This window comes from Moschus berezovskii, chromosome 12 (assembly GCF_049115385.1).
Source record: "Moschus berezovskii isolate FMDL1 chromosome 12, NW_MosBer_1.0, whole genome shotgun sequence".
Classification (NCBI taxonomy): domain Eukaryota; kingdom Metazoa; phylum Chordata; class Mammalia; order Artiodactyla; family Moschidae; genus Moschus; species Moschus berezovskii.
This window is the reverse complement of record NC_142471.1, coordinates 1,803,924-1,826,482: the sequence shown is the minus strand read 5'-3', so window position 1 is coordinate 1,826,482 and position 22,559 is coordinate 1,803,924. Positions and strand designations below refer to the sequence as shown.

At 46.0% G+C, this 22,559-nt stretch overlaps 1 protein-coding gene across 1 annotated transcript in view; it reads left to right on the top strand.

Annotated features, from left to right (window-relative positions):
* Positions 1 to 38: 38 nt before the first annotated feature.
* The window catches only part of LOC129555213 (uncharacterized), a 48,733-nt gene continuing 26,212 nt past the window's right edge, over positions 39 to 22,559 (top strand). The window contains exons 1-2 of the mRNA XM_088842472.1: positions 39 to 44; positions 563 to 1,428. Coding sequence (XP_088698598.1) covers positions 39 to 44; positions 563 to 1,428 — 872 coding nt within the window. The remainder of the gene's footprint in view (positions 45 to 562; positions 1,429 to 22,559) is intronic.

The following is a 22,559-nucleotide window of genomic DNA, read 5'->3' as shown; positions in this document are numbered from 1 at the left end:
AACCATGTAGAGCCAGATAGCCTCTGGGGAGGAGAGGAATGACCGTACGGAAGGGCTGATGCCAATTTGGAGGACAGACTCAAATGGACTTGAATAAAATGTATTTTCGGGCATTGCCCCCCACCATCCAAGTCACTTGGGAGCTTAGCCAGGGCATACCTTCAGTATTCTACCGTGCCTTTTGAACAAGGTTGAGCCTTATGCGGTAGCACGTGGTACAGATCATGCTCCAATGGAGCAAAATCCCATCCAAAACTCTCTTCCAGTTTATCGCTACATTGCCAACAGAAGGGGATTCTGAATTCAGCTGTGCTCCTTACATCAAAATATTCAACCAACGACTCCTACCCGTAGAAAATGCACTCGCGGCTGAGGGCCGAGAGATGCTTCCTGTACAAAAGCCACAGTCCACTAAAGTGGACGGCAGAGGGGCGACGACTAGTTTTCTAGGGACTCTTCGGAATAGGTACATCCTGAGATTTTGTCAGCTTCACCTAGACGCCAGCTCAGCCGCACCGGCGAGGGCCCCGCAGGTTAGGAGTGAAAGCTCCGTCCCCGGCAGCTCAGCCTGCCTCCCAGCCGGCAGCGCTGGCCTCCCGCTGGACACCTGCGGCCACCGCCTCCTAGTTACACATTCACCCCGATCCGGGTTGATCATTACATCCCAGAGGAAGTCCTTCGTTGGCCGAGTGCCCCAGATGACGACGACCAAGTGTTTGCGGAGGCGGCCCACCTGGCAAAGGGCGGCCTTCCTCTCCAAGGCGGGCGCTCAGCCTCCTCTGTGAGGGAGCGGACCCCGCTGGCTCAGCCCCGGACACCCCCAGTCCCTCCCTGCCTCCGCCGGGCCTGCGGGCCGCCGGCGCCTCCCCAGCCTCGCAGCCACTGCGGGGCCCCCGCGCCCGCGCCCGCGCCCTTCCCGCGCGCCCCCGGCGCGGCCGCCCCTCGGCCGGACCCGCCCCAGCCGCCCGCGCGCGCCCGCGCCCTTCCCGCGCGCCCCCGGCGCGGCCGCCCCTCGGCCGGACCCGCCCCAGCCGCCCGCGCGCGCCCGCGCCCTTCCCGCGCGCCCCCGGCGCGGCCGCCCCTCGGCCGGACCCGCCCCAGCCGCGCCCGCGCGCCCCCACGAGGGCCGGGCCTCGCGCCCCCTCCGCCGCTTCCTTCGCCTCCGCCCCTCCCCGCTCCTCCGCGTCCGGACCGGCGGGGCGGGGCCGTGCGCTTGCGCGGAGCCCGCAGTCCGGCGGGGCGGCAGGCGCTGGGGTCAGGCAGTTGCCGTGGGGACCGCGGGCCCCTCCCTCCGCCGCTGCGCTGCCCCTCGCGATCCCCGCCGAGGCGCGGCAGACTCCCCGGCCTCCCTGCCGCCGGCGCGGCGGAGCCCCGCGAGAGGCGGAGCCGCTCCCAAGATGTCGCAGACGGCCATGTCCGAGACCTACGGTACGGGGCGGGGGGCGCGGGCCGGGGCCGGGGGCGCGGGGGCCGGGATGCCAGCGCCGGGGCGCGGCCGCCCGAGGGTAGCCCGGCTGTGTGAGCCGCTTCTCCGGTGCTCTGCTTGCTGCTTCTCCGAGTACTTGCCGGTAGGGTTTCCGTTTCTTGGTCTGATGTTAGTTCAGGGTTTAGGGGAGCCCGTTAGAGACTGCGATACTGTCCCCAGCGAGGGACGTGAAGGACTTGGGGCGACGCCTGCAGTTGCGTGTGTTCGTTCGGCTGTTCCACTTTGACCTTTCCTTGCTTGAAATTCCTTCCTTTGCACTGAAATTACAAGGACTTATGGATAGGCATTTCTTCCTTCGGAGACCATTCAAGCTGTGTGATTGCTGTTTATAAATGTGTGTTTGCAAGACTATAAACACCTCTGAAGCAGAGACTATTCTGCTTGATCTTTGCTTCTTCTGTAGCACTCACACCCGAAGGCAGCCAGCAGAGATTTTTTTTTTTTTTTTTAATAAACGAAACCCTTCCCAATTCATAATCTGTGTGTTTTTGTCCTGCGTGGTAAAAATAAGCAATAGAGTACATCTCTGCTTTGAATCAAGGTTTACTAGTGTTTACCAGTCTGGAGTCACTCTCAGATGTGAGCATTCTCAAATTGTCTGATTTGGATTTTACAGCCCCAGGGAGGGGCTCGAGTTCAAAACCATTACCTCTAGTCAAATCTGTCATGTCTTCTTCCGTGTGCCCTGGCGTGCTGCCCCTTTCTGTCAGCAGATAGGTGTGGACCGGCTTTATGGGCTGTTGTGCTTTCCAGCACCGCAAGGTACCCACCTGCACTGCTCTGGTCTTGGCAAGCTTACAGTCCACTGGGGGATACAATGTTAATCCACTTATGATACTAATGAATGTTAAAAAAGCAAAACAAAACCCAGGCTGGAGTTCTAAAGGAATGTGGTCTCTGAAGGTGTGTTTAAAAGATAATGTGACTCAGACCTGGGGCACGGAGGCATTAACTGGTCTACAAGTGCCCATGCCCTGAGGGATCCACGATGCCTGTGAGAGGACTGTGGTTGAGGCCCCTCAAGCAGCCAGGCATTTGCTCCACCTTCAGCCACTCCTTTGCTTGGTACCTACCCTGTTCTTGGTACACTGGGAGCATTCCTAGAACGTTTAGGGAGTCCGAAAGGACACCCCTGGCTTGTAAGGATCAGTGTTGTCAGAGCTTCTAATGCTACTGCACTTGCCACATCAACGTGGTCTGCCTCTCTGGAGAGAACCATAGTCAGATTTCCTAAAAAAAAAATCCATTTCTCCAGTGCCCGCACTTTTTTCCTCTCTGACCTGGAGAAGGAGCACATGGGAGCAGTGGAAAGTCCAAGTAAGAAACCGAGTGGGGTCATGAGTTAGGAGGAGGACTGGAAGACGGAGCTTTTATGTTTCATCTGTCTCATGTCAAACTTGCATGCTAAGTCGCTTCAGTTGTGTTTGACTCTTTGTGACCCTATGGACTGTAGCCTGCCAGGTTCCTCTGTCCATGGGATTCTCCAGGCAAGAATACTGGAGCAGGTTGCCATACCCACTTCCAGGGATCTCCCCGACCCAGGGATGGAACCCACACCTCTTATGTCTCCTGCACTGACTGGCACCACCTGGGAAGCCCCCGTATGAAACAGTGTTTGCATGCTAAGTCACTTCAGTCGTGTCTGACTCTTTGTGACCCATGGACTGTAGCCTGCCAGGCTTCTCGGTCCATGGGATTCTCCGGGCAAGAATACTTGAGTGGGTTGCCATTTCCTCTGAAGTGGAGACACCATATTTTGTATGAAATGATAACCTTGATAAAATATGGTGTCTCCATTTCAGACAGAGCTCATCGAGCATCACAGGTCAGCTGATCAAATTCTGTTCATCAGGCTTTGACCTTTATTACTCTTACTTCATAGTAGCTTCCAAATAGGTTTTTACTTTTTACTAAGTGTGGTCCTTCCCTCTGATAGAGGAAATTAAGTGAAACACATAGAAAATTAGTTTTAGCAAGAGCAGATGTGGCACTTTACAGTGCTAACCCAAAATAAAAGTCACCCCAAACCAAGCTGTCACCTTCACTTACCATTGGTAGATTTGCACAGCATTGTTTCCCAGGTGGAAAACAGTTTCCCTCCTGCCAGAGGTTTGCCTGTTAGGTAGGTGGTAAAGGAATGTTTGCCTAATCTTTAAACTCCTTTGTACTCTGCGCTCACTTTCTGTCTTCTGGAAGAGGAGTCTCTGTGGTTTGACAGGGATATGATGAAAAACGAAGAACTGTTGCTCACTAGTGTACTGTGAATGGGTATACGTCCATGAGCTGTGTCTGCATGCCTTTTAGCTTATTAAGGCAGTATTTCACCTTCCAGTGAGTAGTGTTCAACACTTTGCTGCTCCAGAAGCGCTAGCCACAGGAATACCTTACCTTATGTAATACTTATGTAATATTGCAATACAGAATTGAAATCTCAAGCATACAGGTTTCTGACTGAAAACTCCTGCTGATCATCCCCAAACTGAAACAGTGCCTCACAAACCTTGTTAGATTCACAGCATTCTTAAAAGGCCTGGCCAGTTGGTGTGGCTTTGGATTTCCCAAGGAGCTCAATTGGCTGATCACAGATTGGCTTTAGGTGGTTTCTGATACCAAGATTTGTGAGACAAAAACTAACAAATCAAATATTAATATCAAACAGTGATGTTCAGTAAGGAGCTAAAAAGTGTAAGTGGTATAGAAGATGATAGAAATTAAAAAAAAAAAAAGATTTAAGGGCTGAGGCAGTTTGAGAGTGAGGAAGAAATCTAAGCCAAATCTCTATACACACTGTAATTTATGCATTCTACCGTGACAACAATTTGTGAAGCAAGAACACGAATTGTTGGTCCTGTACTAGCTTTATTACAGTGTACTCTTAATATTTTTATTTTGTGCTTTAGTTTGAAAGTATTACAGCATTTACCATATAATTTTGAGAATTATCAGGATATTTTCTTTTTTAAATGTGTGACTGTATGCTGCTGTGAGTTGAATTGTGTCCCCCAAAAGGTATGTTCAGGTCCTAAGCCCAGGCACCCTGTGAATGGGACCTTATTTGGAAACAGGGTCTTTACAGGTGTAATTAGGTTCAGATGAGGTCATGCCGGGTTAGGCTGAGCTCTCATGCATTGGAGTCCTTGTAAGATGAGAGAAATTTGGATGTAGACTCACGCAGGAAGGAATGTGGTTTGAAGAACTACAAGCCCAACCAAGAGTGGCCAGCAGCCACCAGAAGCCAGGAAGGGGCAAGGAGGGAGACCTTCCCTGGAGTCCTCAGAGGGGCTGACTGGCAACCTGACTTTGGACTTCTAGCCTAGAACTATGAGACTACGAAATAAGCAATCAGTTTGTGGTATTTTGTTATAGCAGCCATAGGAAACCAATAGATAGTAGTCAAAATATGATTCAAGGAGAAATTTAGGCTTGATAAGGCAAAGTGGAGTAAGCAGAATATTCTAGGCACAGGACATACATCTTCAAATTCACCTTGGTTCCAGTGAAGTATGAGATAACTTGCTGTTAGGGAGATCACTTAATTGGCATTACTGTATTTTGTTAGCGCATATTGAAAAATGTCAACAAAGGAAGCATGTGACCTCAGAATAAAGGGCCTTTCCCTAAATTGGATGAATTTGTCATTTTAAATGTTTGTATTTTTGTCACCATGAAAAACTGGTGAACAAAGACCAGAATTTGGGGAACACTTATCACTGTAGTTCTCAACTGCACGTGCCACAGCCCACCTGTGTGTTAAAGATGCAAATTCTGGTTTTGCATATTCACTTCTGCACCTGCCCAGCTCCCTGGCCATGCAGGTGCTGTTGGTCTAAAGACCACAATTGCATATCAGGGCACTATTCTGTGTGGTGCCTCCAGGCAATGGAATTTTGAAAACATTGGTCTTTGAGAAATCAAAAGTTTATGAGAATTTTTCATGGTCATTCGAACTATGCGGCATTCCAGTCCTTGCCTGTTACTTGCCTTTCATTGAAGTTTCCTAAGTATTTCTAGCCACATCAATCCTTCAAGCTGAATACCTTTGTTTTCAACTTCCTACCTACTTCTTCCCTGTGGATGGCCTAGGGGTAGCCTGGCCTATGTCCCAAATCCAACTGATTACCCATTGCTATTCCGCAGATTCTTGTTTTCCCCATTTGCCTAGGAGATAATCTTTGCTCTGAATATTTTTTGGAATAAGAAGGAAGCTGAAGTTTCTTTGTTTTTTTTCCTTTTCTCTTAAACCATCCTCTAAAAATTGCTTAGACTGATGTAATAGTTTTTTACCCACTTCTAATAACCATCAGAATATTCGCCAGTGAAAATAGTTTGAGGGAAAACCTTTGATTCCAATGCATCCTGTAATACTTGTCTTTGGGTGTCACAGCTTTCCCTGCCAGTCTCATCTTGGTAATGGACTAAATTCTGTGTGTTTGATGAATACTGTTGCTTCTCTTTAGCTGTGAATCAAAATCTGAAGTGATGTGCAGAGTACTGTCATTTAAAAGATTGATCAAGAAAGACAGATGTAGAGGATAGCGGACTTCAGCACGACGCATAAGTCAAAGGACTCTGTCTCTACAAATTCTCTCCCTTGGTAATCCCCACTGAGCTTTCTAAACAAAAATGTTTGCATTGAGAGAAATTTGGCCAGTAAACAAATCCCTGATAGTGACAGATGTGATGCCTGGAGGAATCACACTTGGTTGCTCTGCCACAGCCAGATGCAACCCTGTGCTCAGAATGGTCCCTACTTATGTGATGACACTTAAAGAAAGATAACTCTTTCTGTTTCTCTTATGTGCTAGGTTTTGGGCATTTAAGAAGTCTTAAGAAGTGGCTAATATTTAGATATGGAGGGAAGGCCACCATTTATAAAGCACTAATAATTTATGGCTCAATGGTTAAAGCGTCTGCCTCCAATGTGGGAGACCCGGGTTCGATCCCTGGGTCGGGAAGATCCCCTGGAGAAGGAAATGGTAACCCACTCCAGTATTCTTGCCTGGAGGATCCCATGGACGGAGAAGCCTGGTAGGCTACAGTCCACGGGGTCGCATAGAGTTGGACACAACTGAGCGACGGATCGGAATCGGAATAATTTATGATGAGAGTATTATTTTATGTTATTAGTTAACTTTATTTATTTGGCTTTGTTGGGTCTTAGTTGGGGCACACAGGCTTAGTTGCTCCATGGCATGTGAGGTCTTCCTGGACCAGGGATCAAACCAGTGTCCCCTGCATTGGCAGGTGGATTCTTAACCACTTGACTCCAGGGAAGTTGAGAGAGGATGTATTTTAGAGGGAGGTTTATCATTTTTAAATATGAATTTTTAATCTTCCAGAGAAGAGACTGAGGACTGAAAGTCACAGCATCTCCCTTCTTTGCTGTAACGACAGTGTCATTATGTGCGCCGGGCTCACTTCATTACAGCAGTTTCTCTGGTTCACTTGCTTACATGGGTTACGACAGCCGTCCTCACAAAATAAACACTCGCTGCTGCCTGTGGGGACTTGGCAGATCTGTTTTGCAATTCAGTCAACTCTCAGTGGTGACAAAGCTCATCTCTTTTGAGACCAGACCACAGACTCTTTGAAATCAGGGGACTGCTTGCATGACTGTCCCTCATGCTGTGACCAGTCCCTGGACAGCCTGCAGGGAAGGCTGAATGAACCTTTGCTTTGATTCTACTAGGTAGGTGGTCTGTTTCCCTCTCCACTACAGAACATGAAACAGAAGGCCAGGGTGAACAGAATAGCCAATTCGAAGATTACTTTATGGTAGAAGTCTACCAGTTTTTTACGTTGTGTGTGATATAAACGCAACTTGAATTAAGACGTCCCCTAAAGAGGTTACCAGCCATTCTTTTTGTAAATGAACTTCCCTCAAGAAGTCACAGGTGAAATCAGCTGCCAGTGCCTTGGGACTGAGGGTGCACAGGCACCTTTGCTGTGCTTCTTGGGTGGCAGCACTTGACCCCTGCCCAGCTGAATGTAGAGAGAACACGACAGTTAGATGGCAGCTGGCCAGCCTGGGGCTGCGAGAGCCCAGAGGCAGGCCTTGGTGTGCCCTTCAGGCACTTCAGGGAGCCTGGTGCCCTGCCCTGGGGCCTGGGGCACCCAGGCAGACTTCTCCCCACCGAAGGGACAGGCACCAGGTGACCTGAATCTGTGCTCACCAAATTTCTAGCAGTTGGTAGCTATTAAATATGTATTTGTTGAAAGTACTCCCCTGGTTTTATATCCATGTTTACTTAACTACCTTCTGTTTATAAATTGACTCTGCATAAGCAAAAACTAAAAAAAAAATTTTTTTTAATTATGCTTAAAAGAAAATTTCTGTTCAATAGATGTAAATAGTTAGCTCTTTGGGTCATTTTATCCAGTAGGTTTCCAACTGCAGGTGGCATGAATGATATGAAAATGTGTGTTTGCAAATAGCTATGAATGAGGCTTCCAGGCTGCTCGATTGAGAAGCACAATTGTGTTAGCAAGACCGAAATTCTTAGTATCTGTCTCCTCTGACCGTGTTATCCTCTTCCCTTATTTCCTGGGTCATAAACGGCTATTGTTTGTAATCTGGGTACCCTTCCTTGTTTACATCCGCAGAAAAGAGGAGTGCTTTCCCAGGTTTATGAAATAGAGTCCTTCCTTCCTATGTGATTGGGCCAAGTTAGGTCAAGTGCCTGCCCTGGACCAGTTACAGGCAGGTAATGTCTGGCTCTGATTGTCTTAAGCCTGTGTTTCTGGCTTCCCAGGTGGCTCAGGGGTAAAGAGTCTGCTTGCCAGTGCAGGAAACAAAGGAGACGCAGGTTCGCTTCCTGGGGTGGGAAGATCCCCTGAGTTAGGAAATGACAACCCACCCTGTTCTTGCTGGAAAATTCCACAGACAGAGGCGCCTGAATGTAGACAGGCACCTACAGCAGCAGCGCCTCGTAGTCTCCAAAGAAAGGTCAGTTGCAGTTCAGTTTGAACTTAATTTGTTCCCGTTAGCAGTCTTACTGAAGTAGACGACAGGCGCAGATGTCTCTTGTCCGGTGTGGAAGCTGCAGCAGAGCTATGGACAGGGCATGGGCCCACCATGGGTGTGTACAGGTCAGAATCCCTGCCTTCGTAGGAAGAGCGAAGTTTTTCTTCTTTTGCTGACACAATGTACTTGCACTTAATCTTCGTTCTTACTGTCTTTGTGAACCTGACAGAAGTATTTGGCATTTTGAAGACTATCATTCACCTTCAGAACCACCTTGACCATGACAATACTTTGAAGGGGAAACGAAAGTCAGTTATTTGATGACCATTGCTATTTCCCCATTTTCTTTAAATTAGCACCATGAGTAATTCTGTCATGAATACTTAAGTAAACTAGGATACTATACCTATCACATACCTTTATAAGAATGAAGTCCTTATTTTGGATTGTCTTTTTAATATTAAAACCCATAGAGACCTTCCTAGTCCAAACATCAATAAAACTTTATTGGTAAAATTGATATTAAAGTTTGTTTTTAGGTTAACAAGTTCAATAAATATTCACAACTACAAAAAGCATTATAAGTTAAAACTGACCCTCCCTGTATTTCTTCTTCTACGTATTATTTAGTAATAAAGTAAATTTTCCATAGTTACATTTCCCAAGAACAGTGTCATATCTAGCAGTCGTGTGACTAAAGTACCTTTCAGGTCAATATCGTTGAATGAGATTCTTCTGGTATTGACCTGTTACTCTGTTTCCCTTGCATCAGGAAATCTTTCCTTATTAAGTTACTTTGCCAACAAAGGTCCATCTAGTCAAGGCTATGGTTTTTCCCGTGGTCATGTATGGATGTGAGAGTTGGACTGTGAAGAAAGCTGAGCCCCGAAGAATTGATGCTTTTGAACTGTGGAGCTGGAGAAGACTCTTGAGAGTCCCTTGTACCACAAGGAGATCCAACCAGTCCATTCTAAAGGAGATCAATCCTGGGTGTTCATTGGAAGGACTGATGCTACAGCTGAAACTGCAATACTTTGGCCGCCTCATGCGGCGAGTTGACTCACTGGAAAAGACTCTGATGCTGGGAAAGGTTGGGGGTGGGAGGAGATGGGGACGACAGAGAATGAGATGGCTGGATGGCATCACCGTCTCTGTGGACATGAGTTTGAGTGAACTCCGGGAGTTGGTGATGGACAGGGAGGCCTGGCGTGCTGTGATTCACGGGGTCGCGGAGAGTCAGACACGACTGAGCGACTGAACTGAACTGAAGGAAGCCATGGATATGTCAGCCTGAATTATAATCTTAATCTCTAGATAAAGGGTGAAGTTAGAATAATCTACGCAAAGTACTTTCTGTCCTCATCAGGACAGAGTAAGGTAAACACTGGGACCCACTTACAGGTGTGGAAGCTAAGAGGCTAGGTGCCTGCTCAGGGTCCCAGAGCTAGGGCAGCGGGGCTGGCATTTGAACTCATCCTCAAAGGTAGTCAAGTTCTTACTCTTATTTTTCTTGCTTATACAGAAATCGGTCTCCTCCTTATACTCATTGATCAGTGGTGACCCCCTGGATGGCACAACTCTAGGGGCATGTTCTCCATAATCTGTGAATATTTGATAGATCAAAATGTAACTCTTAAGGCAGAATTGGTAAGTGGGCGCTAATGCTGAAAACCTCTCCCATTTGGGAGGGGTGCTTTCATAGATCTGTGTAATCTCTAAAGTTGCAGGTACTGTTGTGTACTCAATGCTTGCTTCAGACTGGGTGGTTTGGAAAGACACACTGTCTGTGTGAATCCTCAAATACAGAAATAACAGTTCAGCTTTTCCCCTTTTATTACCCTACTTGGAGTGTTCTCTAAAACTTTTTGACAAACAACTTGCCTTTATTTCTATAAATGAGATTTTCCTTTCAAATACCTCAATCAGATTAAACATTCTGCTCCTTAAAGGATCCTAACTTGTTTCCTGGTTAAGGATAGTTGGTTTTTATTTCATTCTCTTCATTTCTATCTACTTCACCAGCCACCAGCTTCCTTTTCTGGGTCATTTTCTACTTCAGGAGAATAATTTCTTTTCTTTTTTTCAAAATACTCTTACATCAAGTAGAAATCACCTAAGAACTTGTGGTTTTGATGCTGGGTTGCTGGCTGGGTTACTCACCTGCTGAGGAGCCTGGGTGCACGCCTTAGGCCTGCGGTGGGCCGGATCCACACACGCTCATCCACACGGCACGGAGCCCGCCCTCCGCCTGGAGCAGCCTGGGGGCCTGCGCCATGGGCACGGACTCACAGTGTCGTGGTCCCCTCTGCCGTCAGGTGGCTCAGGCAAAGCCCCGCACCCGGCCCTCAGCCCGGCCGCCCTGTGTGTGCGTGTGTCTCCTCCCTGCTGCCTGCAGCTCACTGCTCTCCCGCCACCACACTGGCCACTGTGCCTCAGCCAGCACTCCGTCCGGGGTTCTGCTGCTCGATTCCTGCCACCCGGTAAACCAGAGCTTCGTTTGCAGAACATGTCTGGTGCTCTGTGCCTTCCTAGCTCCTCCACGTTGCTGTTCCCTGGTGTCCTTGTGGCTCTTCCTTCACCCCCCACCAAGGTCCCCTATCCTGAGGTCCTGCTCTCCACCCCAGCTCCTTGCCCACCCTGGGCAGCTACAGGGTCCCCACATAGGAGTCACTCAACAGTTTTGGCGTCTTGATTCCTTGATGTCATCGCCAGTCCCCTCCCAAGCTTCTCTTCTGTCCCCACTTCCAGGCTCTTACCTCTTACATCCCCAGCTGCTCACTGGCCAGTGTCCCATGCCCCTCCGGCCCCTTCTGTTCAGGAGGTGAGCTGCTCTGTCTCCAGCTGTGCCGCCCACAGCCCTGCCTCCCCCTGTCTCCTCTTCAGCTGCCCTCACCCTGGGACCCTGGCCTGGCTCTCCACCACCTGCCCTGCCTGCTGCCATGTGGACAGAGCTCTTCTCCCTTTGAGATCCTGTAGACGGGTGGCCTTTGCCTCTGGCAGTGAGCTCCGTGGTGCCCAGCTCTCCTGGCCCTCTTGCTTTTCCTCTGCATCGGTTGTTTTAAACCTTCCCTGTGATCTCCTTAAGCCCCAAGCTCCCCTATGCCAGATGACTGGAGGAGGAAGGGCCGCACTGAGGAGCCTCCCTGCTCTCCCGCCCTTTCTCCTCCTGTGTCTGCCTCCACGCCTCTCCTCAGCCCTGTTCCTGCTGCCTCTGTCCCCGGCTGAGACTCAGCCCTGCCGTCTGCTCAGACCTTACCTCTCGAGTCTCAGGGACGGGCGTCACTAGTCATCCCCTTTTCTTGTGGTCACTTCTTGTCTGCTGTCCACACCACCCCCTCGCCCCACTGCCCCAGCTCTGCTTTGCCTCCTAACTAAGCTTCTGCTCAGAGCTGCTCGTGACGTCTCTCTGCACCCTCTCACTTCCCCAGTTCTCCTGCGGCCTCTCGCGGCCCCCACCTCAGGTCACCTGGCTTCCCTTGGGTTCAGACCTTGAGCATTCCACAGCCGACCCTCCCGAGCTTCCCTTCACATTCGGCCCTCAGAGGCCCTGCCTCCCCAGAGCTCCTCCGTGGTCACAGGTGTAGGTTGTGAATCTGCATCTGCAACCAGGGATGCGTCCTCCAGATCTTCAGGCTTTCTTGTCTCAGTTGTTGGTATCAGAGGCCAGAAACCATTCTCAGATGACCCCACTGTCCCAGGAAGTGAAGTACACGGAGTGAATCCTGCGGTCATGGCCATCTTCCACCTGTGCTTCCTTTCAGATCTTTGGGAAGCTTAAAAGCAGAACCAATGCTTGTGGGAGAAACTAGGAAGGCAGAGGGCATCTGGTCTACCCAGCATTACCATCTCTGAAGGCTGGGTGTTAGGGTTAGCTGTGCGGTGCCGTCTCTGAAGGCTGGGGGTCAGCTGTTAGATGTGCGGTGCTGTCTCTGAAGGCTGGGGGTCGGCTGTTAGATGTGCGGTGCTGTCTCTGAAGACTGGGGGCCGGCTGTTAGATGTGCGGTGCTGTCTCTGAAGACTGGGGGCCGGCTGTTAGATGTGCGGTGCTGTCTCTGAAGGCTGGGGGTCGGCTGTTAGATGTGCGGTGCTGTCTCTGAAGGCTGGGGGTCGGCTGTTAGATGTGCGGTGCTGTCTCTGAAGGATGGGGGCTGGCTGTTAGATGTGCGGTGCTGTCTCTGAAGGCTGGGGGCCGGCTGTTAGATGTGCGGTGCTGTCTCTGTAGGATGGGGGCCGGCTGTTAGATGTGCGGTGCTGTCTCTGAAGGATGGGGGCCGGCTGTTAGATGTGCGGTGCTGTCTCTGAAGGCTGGGGGTTAGGGTTAGATGTGCGGTGCTCTTAGCGCCCCTTCTAGGCCCAGCGCCCAGTTCCCTGTCACTGGCTGTCGTTGACCCTATGGCCACAGCCATACTGTAGCATGTGCGGCCAACCTCCTGTGCTCCAGGAAATTGGAGGTTGCTTGAAATGAGTGTAAAAACGAGTCAGTACATTCCAAATGAGGTTTCTCCCTGGAATTACTCCCCTGGCTTTGTGTTAGCTGTTTCAGTGGAGGCCATTTTTTTCCAGATGTGAATTCATCTGTGTTCCTCAATGACTGACTTTTGCCCAGAACTGATTTCTAATTACTCGATACCTTTCCTGTTAATTTCATTCAATATTTATCATGCAAAATTAAAAATACAGGGACTTCCCTGGCAGTTCAGTGGTTGAAACTCTGAGCTTCCACTGCGGGGAACCAATATATCCTGCAAGCCATGCAATGCACCCCACCCCCAAAAAAATAGTGCATTAGTAGCATATATCTATTTTAGGTTTTCTGTTTTAGAATATGGTCTTTCCCCCACCCTACAGCTTAACTCATTCTGAGGAAACCCTCATCAGGTGAGTGTAATGATCATAAGTTGTATGCAGAAAATTTCTTTGTAATTTTGAGCAAAATGACATCCACTGTAATAAAACAACATCAATCCCATTCAAGTGGACATAACTATTTAGTTCACACTTAGTTATCAGATACAACCTAACAATGTATCTTACACCCCTCCATTAATTACTCTGTAACATGGCTAGTTTTTTGCTCCTGGTAAGCCTTTTTGTAGCTGTTAGGCACTGTGTGCTTGACATGTAAAACATACATGACATGCAATGTGTATGTCATCCAACTTCAAGCAAAGAAAGAGAAAAAAAATCCCATAGATCGTAAATACAAATTAATCAGTAAAATCAGCACATTTTCTACTAAATCCATGGCTATGTGTCTGGTGTGTTAAGAGATATGCTGCTGTGATAAGCCATCCAACCTCATGCTCGAAGGGGAGAACGTTTGTACAGGAAGCCATTCAGCTCTGAGAGAGGCTGTGAACTTCACATCCCGTCATCCACAGGAGGAACTTAGTAGAAACTCTTCCTAAGTTGGATTCTTGTCACCTCCAGGGAATGAGTAGTTGCCCATTGTGGTCCTTGGTTGTGTTTGCATCACCCAAACACATGCATCTCCAGACTGGAGATAACAAGGCACACACCTCGCATCTCACCTGCTCCCCTCCCTCTAGGTACGACTTCTGTGAAGCCCATCCTTCAGTAATCCTTTCCGTTTGGGATGTGCAGAGTAAACTTACAGAGTCATTGTCCTTTTGAGACGTTTATAGATTCATAGCCAGGTTTAAGAAAAATAGAAAATTTCCCCGTCCCCCCTGCAAAACTGTGTAAGGTAACCAGGATGTTGATGTTGCCATGACTGCTGATACAGATCGCTTCTATCAGCAGAAGTATCTCTCCTGTGCCACCGAATACTCTTTCTCCCTGTCCCCTGGCAACTACTAATCTTTTCATCTGTTTCAAGACTGTTCTGTAAATAGAATCGTGCAGTGTAGAATCTTTGGGGATTGGCATTTTCACACAGCATAATTCTCTGAAGATCCATCCAGCTTATTGCAGTATCAACGGTTCACTCCTTTTTATTGCCGAGTAGTGTTTCTTGCAGAGAAGGCAATGGCGCCCCACTCCAGTACTCTTGCCTGGAAAATCCCATGGGCGGAGGAGCCTGGTAGGCTGCAGTCCATGGGGTTGCACAGAGTCAGACACGACTGAGCAACTTCACTTTCACTTTTCACTTTCATGCATTGGAGAAGGAAATGGCAACCCACTCTAGTGTTCTTGCCTGGAGAATCACGCAGACGGGGGAGCCTGCTGGGCTGCTATCTATGGGGTCTCACAGAGTTGGACATGACTGAAATGACTTAGCAGCAGCAGCAGCAGCAGTGTTTCTTAATCTGCATGTATAATTTGTTTAACCAGTCACCTGTTGAAGAACATCTGGGCTCTTTTCAGTTTTTGGCTGTTACAAATAAAGCTACTGTAGACATTCATGTACAGGGTTTTGTGTGAACATAAGTTTTCATTTTTCTGGGTGAATGCGTGGAAGTTCAGTTGCTGAGTTATCTGGTGGTTGCGTGTTTAGTTTTTTCTGAGAAACTGTCAAGCTGTTTTCTGGATTCACTGTTCCATTTTATATTTCTTCTAGCAATGTATGAGTGATTTAGTTTCTGTGCATCCTGGTCAGCATTTGTTGTTATTACTTTTTATTTTAGCCTTTCCTGATAGATGTGTAGTGACAGGTCATGATGGCTTTATTTACATTTCCCTAATTATTGGTTAATGGTCTTAAACATATCTTCACATTATTTGTCATTTGCATATTCTTTTAAGTGAAATGCTTCTTCATGATGTTTGCCCATTTTCTAACTGGGTTTGATTTTTTAATTAATTAATTATTGAATTATAGTTCATTTACAATGTTGTGTTAGTTTCAGGCATCTAGCAAAGTGATTAATTTACATATTTTTTGCAGATTATTTTCCGTTCTGGGCTGTCGTAAGATATTGAATATGATTCCCTGTGGTACATCCTTGTTGCTTATCTCTTTTTTGTATGGAAGTTTGTATCTGTTAATCCCGTACTCTTAATGTATCCCTTCCCCCCACCTTTCCCCTTTGGTACTTATAATTTTTTTTTAATGTTTGTGAGTCTGCTTCTGTTTTGTATATAGATTCATTTGCATTATTTTTTTAGGTTCCACATACAAGTGATATCACATAATATCTGTCTTTAACTTCACTAAGTATAATGTTCTCTATGTTGCTGCAAAGGGCAATACTTCATTCTTTCTATGGCTGAGGAATATTCTGCTGTACATATATAACACATCTTTTTTTTTTTAATGTCATCTTGGGTCAGTGATGCACCACTTCTGTGGACCTTTATTTTATTTTTTAGCTACACCGCGAGGCATGTGGGATCTTAGTTTCCAAACCAGGGATGGAACCCACACCCCCTGCATTGAGAGCACAAAGTCCTGACCACTGGACCACCAGGGAGGACCCCATACCACATCTTCTTAATCCAGTTGCCTGTTGATGGACACTTGGGTTGCTTCCATGTCGTGGCTATTGTACTTAATGCTTCCATGAATATTGGGGTGTATCTTTTCAAATTAGAGCTTTTTTGTCTTTTCTGGATATCAGGAGTGGTATAGCTGGATCATATGGCAACTTAGTTTTAGTTTTAAGGAATTCTTCTCCGTACTGGCTGCACCAATTTACATTCCCACCAGCAGTATAGGAGGGTTCCCGCAACCCTCTCCAGTAATTGTTCTCTGTAGACTTTTTGGTGGTGGCCATTCTGACCAGCGTGGGGTGGTTCTTCATTGTGGTTCTGATTTGCATTTTCCTGATCATCAGTGATGCTGAGCATCTTTGCATGTGCCTGTTGACCATCTGTTAGTCTTCTTTGGAGAAATGTTTATTTAGGTCTTCTGCCCATTTTTCAATTGGATTGTTCATTTTCTTTATATTGAGTTGGATGAGCTCTTTGTATAGTCTGAAAATCAGTCCCTTGTTGGTCTCATTATTTGCAAATATTTGCAGTCGATAGGTTGTTTTTTCATTCTGGTAATGGTTTCTTTTACTGTACCAAAGTTTTTTAGCTGATTAGGTCCTGTTTGTTTATGTTTGCTTTTATTTCTTATTTCTAAGATAATACTGCAACCATTTATGGCTGAGTTGGTGTTGATTCTTTTTGGAATGTTTATAGGATTCTCTGGTAAAACCAACCTGGCCTGAATATTCTTTTGTTTTAAAATTACAAATTCAGTTTCCTTAGTAGTTATATTGCTATTTAAATTATTTGTTTTACGTTGGTGAATTGTAGGACTTTTTGTTTTCAAAGAGTTGGTCTGTTTCATGTGTTGTTCCTGTCAGATTAAAGTGTGCTCTGCCGCTCCTTGGCTGCCCTGTTGGGTCTGGTGCTGTGCCCTGAGATTGGCCGTTGGTGCCCCCTCTTTGCTGCTGCTGTTGTCAGTCTTTGTTACATAAATGAATTAGAATGGCCCTGCAGAGTGGTCCCTCTGTGGTTTTCTTCTTCATAACCAGCTGATGAGACGTTAGTTCGAAGCCTGCCGGCACCAAACTCTGTTCTTAATGAAAGGGTAACATGCAGGACGGCCAGGGGTCTCCAAACGGAGGAAATAGGCTGCAAATGTTAGACATTTTTTAAATTTCTCTTTTAAGCGGCAGGAGGAAACAAACTACAAGTGTCAGATTTTTTTCCTTCTCTATACAAAATTAAAGGGATGTTTCTTTTAACATTCTGTGTTGCCATGATGACCCCTGGTGTATTTACCCTAGACTCTGTCTTCAAGTTCCACTTAAGACTCAGAACCAATAAGGGCTCAACAAACCAGTATATTTTACTCATACATCGTTCTCCTAATCTATATTAGTGAAACTCTGTATTTACTTGGAAACCTGCCTTCTTTCAAGATCCATGTCGATTGTTTTATGGCCTGTGATGACTCACCTGGTGCCAATGTTATCTCAGAATGCATGTGGTGGGTGAGGAGACTGGTGCCACTCTGAGTTTTGAGACATCTCCTTTCTCTAATTAACGGCGTGCTGATAGGTATATAACGCATGCTAAAGGCTAGCGTGGGGCACTCTTTCTGCCCCCGTCTGCTGTCTATGTCAGAAGCTTTCCCCATCTCTTTTATACTTTGATAAAACTTTATACACAAAAGCGCTGAGCGATCGAGGCTCATCACTGGCCCCGGATTGATTCCTCTCCTCTGGAGGCCGAGAATCCATCCCAGTGTCTTCCTTGGCTCAGCAACAACCTTTTACTTATATACTTGGTTACTTTCAAGGTAGCCCCAGTATGCATATTTGTAGCCATTCAGAGGCTGCCTGCTCTGCTTACCCTGTGAAGCCACACGCTCCTATGCTTGTCTTTGCTTGAACCAACTCTGCGGCTGTGACAGAGCTCCTGCAGGCACTGCCAGCCCGGCTGCTGAGCAACATGCTGTGGACACTGAGCTCCCTAGGGTGCGATGCTGGATGTCTGGGAGTCCTGGGCCCTGTTCCCCCTTTGCAGACAGTAGGAAGGCCTCCTGTGCTGAGGGAGGAAACCTCCCATGCACCCTCAAAGTGCTACCAAAACAGAGGTAGTGTGTGCTCTGACCATCTCAAGGACCCGTCTTTTTCCTTGATCAACTTCCAAACCTTGAACTCATCAGTTATGCTAGACATTTGTCAATTTTATTGACCTTTTCAAGGAACCAGCTGTATTTTATGGATTTTCTTTGCCTCTCATTTCCCTGATGTCCGCTCTTTATTTCCTTCCTCTGTTTGCTTTACATTTATTTTGCTCTTCTCTTTCCAGGCTCCTCAGGATGGCTGCTTAGGTAATTGACTGAGACTTTTCCTCTTTTCTAATATATGCATTCAGTGCTCTGAATTTTCCTTTCAGCACTGCTTTAGTTGTAATCCACAACTCTTGATGTGTTGTAGTTTCACTTCCTTTTAGTTCAGTGCATTTTTCGATTTCCCAGGAGACTTCCTCTTTAAATCATGGTTTATGTAGACATAGATTGGTTAGTATCCAAATATTTGGAGATTTTCTTTGTTGTTCAGTCACTCAGTCGTGTCTGACTCTTTGCGACCCCATGGACTGCAGCACGCTAGGCTTTCCTGTCGTTTACCATCTCCCAGAGCGTGCTCAAACTCATGTCCTTTGATTCGGTGATGCCATCCAACCATCTCCTCCTCTGTCGTCCCCTTCTCCTCCTGCCTTCAATCTTTGCCAGCATCAGTCTTTTCTAATGAGTTGGCTCTTCGAGTCAGGTGGCCAGTGTATTGGAACTTCAGCTTCAGCATCAATCCTTCCAATGAATGGAGATTTTCTTACTGTATATATATTATGAATTTCTATTTTCATTCCCTTGTGTTTGGAGAACACGTTCTACATGATTTTAGTTCTTTTAAATTTGCTGAGATTTGTTTTATGGCCCAAGGTATGGTCTATCTTGATACATGGGCCCTTGGAAAGAATGTGTCCTGCTCCATCCTGTTTGTTTTCTATGCTGAATTCTTCTCTTATCTTTATTGATTTTCTGTCTAGTTTTTGTGTCAGTATTGAGGGAAAGGTGTTGATGTCTCTGCCGTAATTTTGGGTTTGTCCATTTCTCTTTTTGGTTCTGTCAGGTTTTAGTTTGGTGTGTTTTGAGGCTCTGTTTTATGGTGCACACATTGAGGTTTCCTATGTCTTACTGGTGGATTTTCCCTTTTATCGTTACAGTGACCATTTCTGTCTTTGGTCATTTTTTTTGCCCTGAAGACTGATAATGATTTACTTTGATTAATATTTGCATAATAGATCTTTTTTCATCCTTTTACTTTCAATCTGCCTGAACATCATAATTGAAGTGAGTTTTTTTGTAGGCAGTTTATAGTTGGGCTTTTTTTTCATCTTTTCTGCCAATCTTTGTCTTTTAATTGGTATATTTATGTAGCTTATATTTAATGTAATTATTGATCTATTAGAATTTATTTTTGCCATTTTATATTTTTGATTTCTGGTCTATTTTTCATTTTTCTCTTTTCTTTTTCTAGCCTTACTGGGTTTATGTAAACATTTTTTAGAATTCTTTTTGAATTACCTATGTTTTTGAGTATATCTCTTCGCATAGCTTTTTTAGTGGTTGCCCTAGGTATTACATTTTAGGTACATACTACCCTCATGGCAGAAAGTGAAGAGGAACTAAAAAGCCTCTTGATGAAAGTTAAAGAGGAGAGTGAAAAGGTTGGCTTGAAGCTCAACATTCAGAAAATAAAGATCATGGCATCTGGTCCCAACACTTCATGGGAAATAGGTGGAAAAACATTGGAAACAGTGTCAGACTTTATTTTTTTGGGCTCCAAAATCACTGCAGATGCTGATTGCAGCCATGAAGACGCTTACTCCTTGGAAGGAAAGTTATGACCAACCTAGATGGCATATTAAAAAGCAGAGACATTACTTTGCCAACAAAGGTCCGTCTAGTCAAGGCTATGATTTTTCCAGTGGTCATGTATGGATGTGAGAGTTGGACTGTGAAGAAAGCTGATCGCCGAAAAATTGATGCTTTTGAACTGTGGTGTTGGAGAAGACTCTTGAGAGTCCCTTTTACCGCAAGGAGATCCAACCAGTCCATCCTAAGGGAGATCGATCCTGGGTGTTCATTGGAAGGACTGATGCTAAAGCTGAAACTCCAATACTTTGGCCACCTCATGCGACAAGTTGACTCACTGGAGAAGACTCTGATGCTGGGAGCGATTGGGGGTAGGAGGAGAAGGGGACGACAGAGAATGAGATGGCTGGATGGCATCACCGACTCTGTGGACATGAGTTTGAGTGAATTCCGAGAGTTGTTGATGGACAGGGAGGCCTGGCGTGCTGTGATTCGTGGGGTCGCAGAGAGTCGGACACGACTGAGCAACTGAACTGAACTGATTGCAGTCTCCTTGTGTCATTGTTTTACTGGTTCAAGCAAAGTATAAAACCTTACCTTCTCTTACAGGCATACCTTGTTTTATTGTGCTTCACAGAAACTTTGTTTTTTACAAATTGAAGGCTTGTGGCAATGCTCCATTGAGCAAGTCTATTGGCATCATTTTTCCAACAACATTTGCATGCTTCTTGTTTCTGGGACATGTTTTGGTAATTCTCAAATTATTTTAGAGTTTTACATTATTACTATACTTGTTACAGTGACCAGTGATCTTTGATGTTGCTATGGCAAAAGACTATGAGACTGTGACTTGCTGAAAGTTCAGTTGATGGTTAGGGTTTTTTTTTTACCAATAAAATACTTTTAGTTCAAGTGTATGCATTTTTTAGACGTAATGCTGTTGCACACTTAATAGACTGAAAGATTGTATAAACATAGCTTTATATGTACTGGGAACCCAGAATATTTGTGTCACTCATTCTATTGTGATTTTTGCCTTGTTGCAGTGAACTGGTATTGAACCACAGTGTGTCTGAGTTGGACTTGTGTGCTCCTTTACCCTCCCTCACGTATAATGGCCTTAAATATTTCCTCTTGTTATATTTAGAGTTACATCAAATAGTGTTAACCATTTTTGCTTAAACAGCAAAATATGTTTACCTATGTTTTTATTTACCATGTTGTTCCTTTGTATAATGTTCCATGATTATATTCCTTTTATCACTTCCTTTCAGGCTTTTTTTTTTTTTTGGCATGGCTTTTGAAATCGTAGTTCCCCCACCAGGGATTGAACCCTGGGCTCAGCAGTGAAAGCACTGAGTTCTAACCACTGGACTGCCAGGGAATTCCTTTCCTTTCAGTTTGTAGGACTTCCCTTAGCCATTCTTTTAGGGAAGATCTGTTGGTGACAGATTCTGTTAGCTCTTTTGTTCCTCTAAGAATGTCTCAGTCCTTCACTCTAGAAGGGTATTTTTAGGATATAAGATTCTGGATGGAGTGTTCTTTACTTTCAGCCCTTGAAAAATAGTGTGCCCCTTCAGGCCTCAATGGTTTCTGATGAGAAATGTGCTGTCACTGGTATTGTTTTTTCCCTGTAGGTAAGTTACCATTTTTCTCTGGCTACTTTCAAGATTTTTTTTATTTGTTTCAAGAAGTTTAATTATGATGTGCCTTGGCATGAATGTATTTAGATTCTTGTTGGAAAGAATCTGGCTTCCCTGATAGCTCAGTTGGCGAAGAATTCGCCCGCAGTGCGGGAGACCTGGGTTCGATCCCTGGGTTGGGAAGATCCCCAGAGAAGGGAAAGGCTTGCCCACTCCCGCTTTCTGGCCTGGAGAATTCCATGGACTATACAGGTCACAAAGAGTCAGACACGACTGAGCGTCTTTCACTTTCACTTTGGAATAATCTAGCTTTTTGAATTGCTGTCTTGCTAAATTTAGAAAGTTTTCAGCCACTATTTCTTTTGAGTACTTTTTCAGCCCAGTTCTGTTTTTTGGTGGTCTGAAAGGTCCGTGAGGCCTGTATCAGTACATTTTCAGTCTGTTTTCTCTTTGTTGTTCAGATTGGGTGTTTTGTGTCACTTTGATGCTCAGTTCATTGTCTCCTCCGCCCCATTTTGTTCTGAGCCCACCCACTGGGCCCCGTACTTCAGGTATTGTATGTTTTAATTCCAAAACATCCATTTAGTTCTTTTATGTGTTTTCTTTTTCTTTAATGATACTTTGGCTTTGGTGAAGATTTCTTCTTTTCATGTGTTTCAAACATGTTCTTATTGCTTGCTGAAGCATTCATGATGGCTGTTTTAAAATCTTTGTCAGAGTTTTCACATGTTTCTATCATCTTGGCATTGGAATCTGTTGATATTTTTGTTTGAGGTGTTCCTGGTTCTTGGTATGATGAGGGATTTTTATTCGAAACATGCACATGTTTGTATTATGAGACCTTAGATCTTGACTTAAACCTTGTTTGACTCATTTCTGCTCTTAGGTGCTGCCTCGTTACTGCCAGGTAGAGGTGGAAGTCCAGGTTGCTGTCTGAGCGTCCGTGGACATCCGGGTGGAGGGGCTGCTTCTTGCGCTGCTGAGTTGGGATGAGAGCTCTTGTGACCTGTGCCCTATGCCCCCTACCACCGCCGTGTCTCCCCTGGCATGCAGTGGGGGCAGGGACAATTCAGAACTGGCTCGCAGGAATGAGGGCCCTAGCCCCGTCCCTGGTCTCTGTGACAGCACCCTACTGGTGTTGGGGGACCTCATTACAGCCTCAAAAGGGTGGCGGTCCAGGTTCCCATC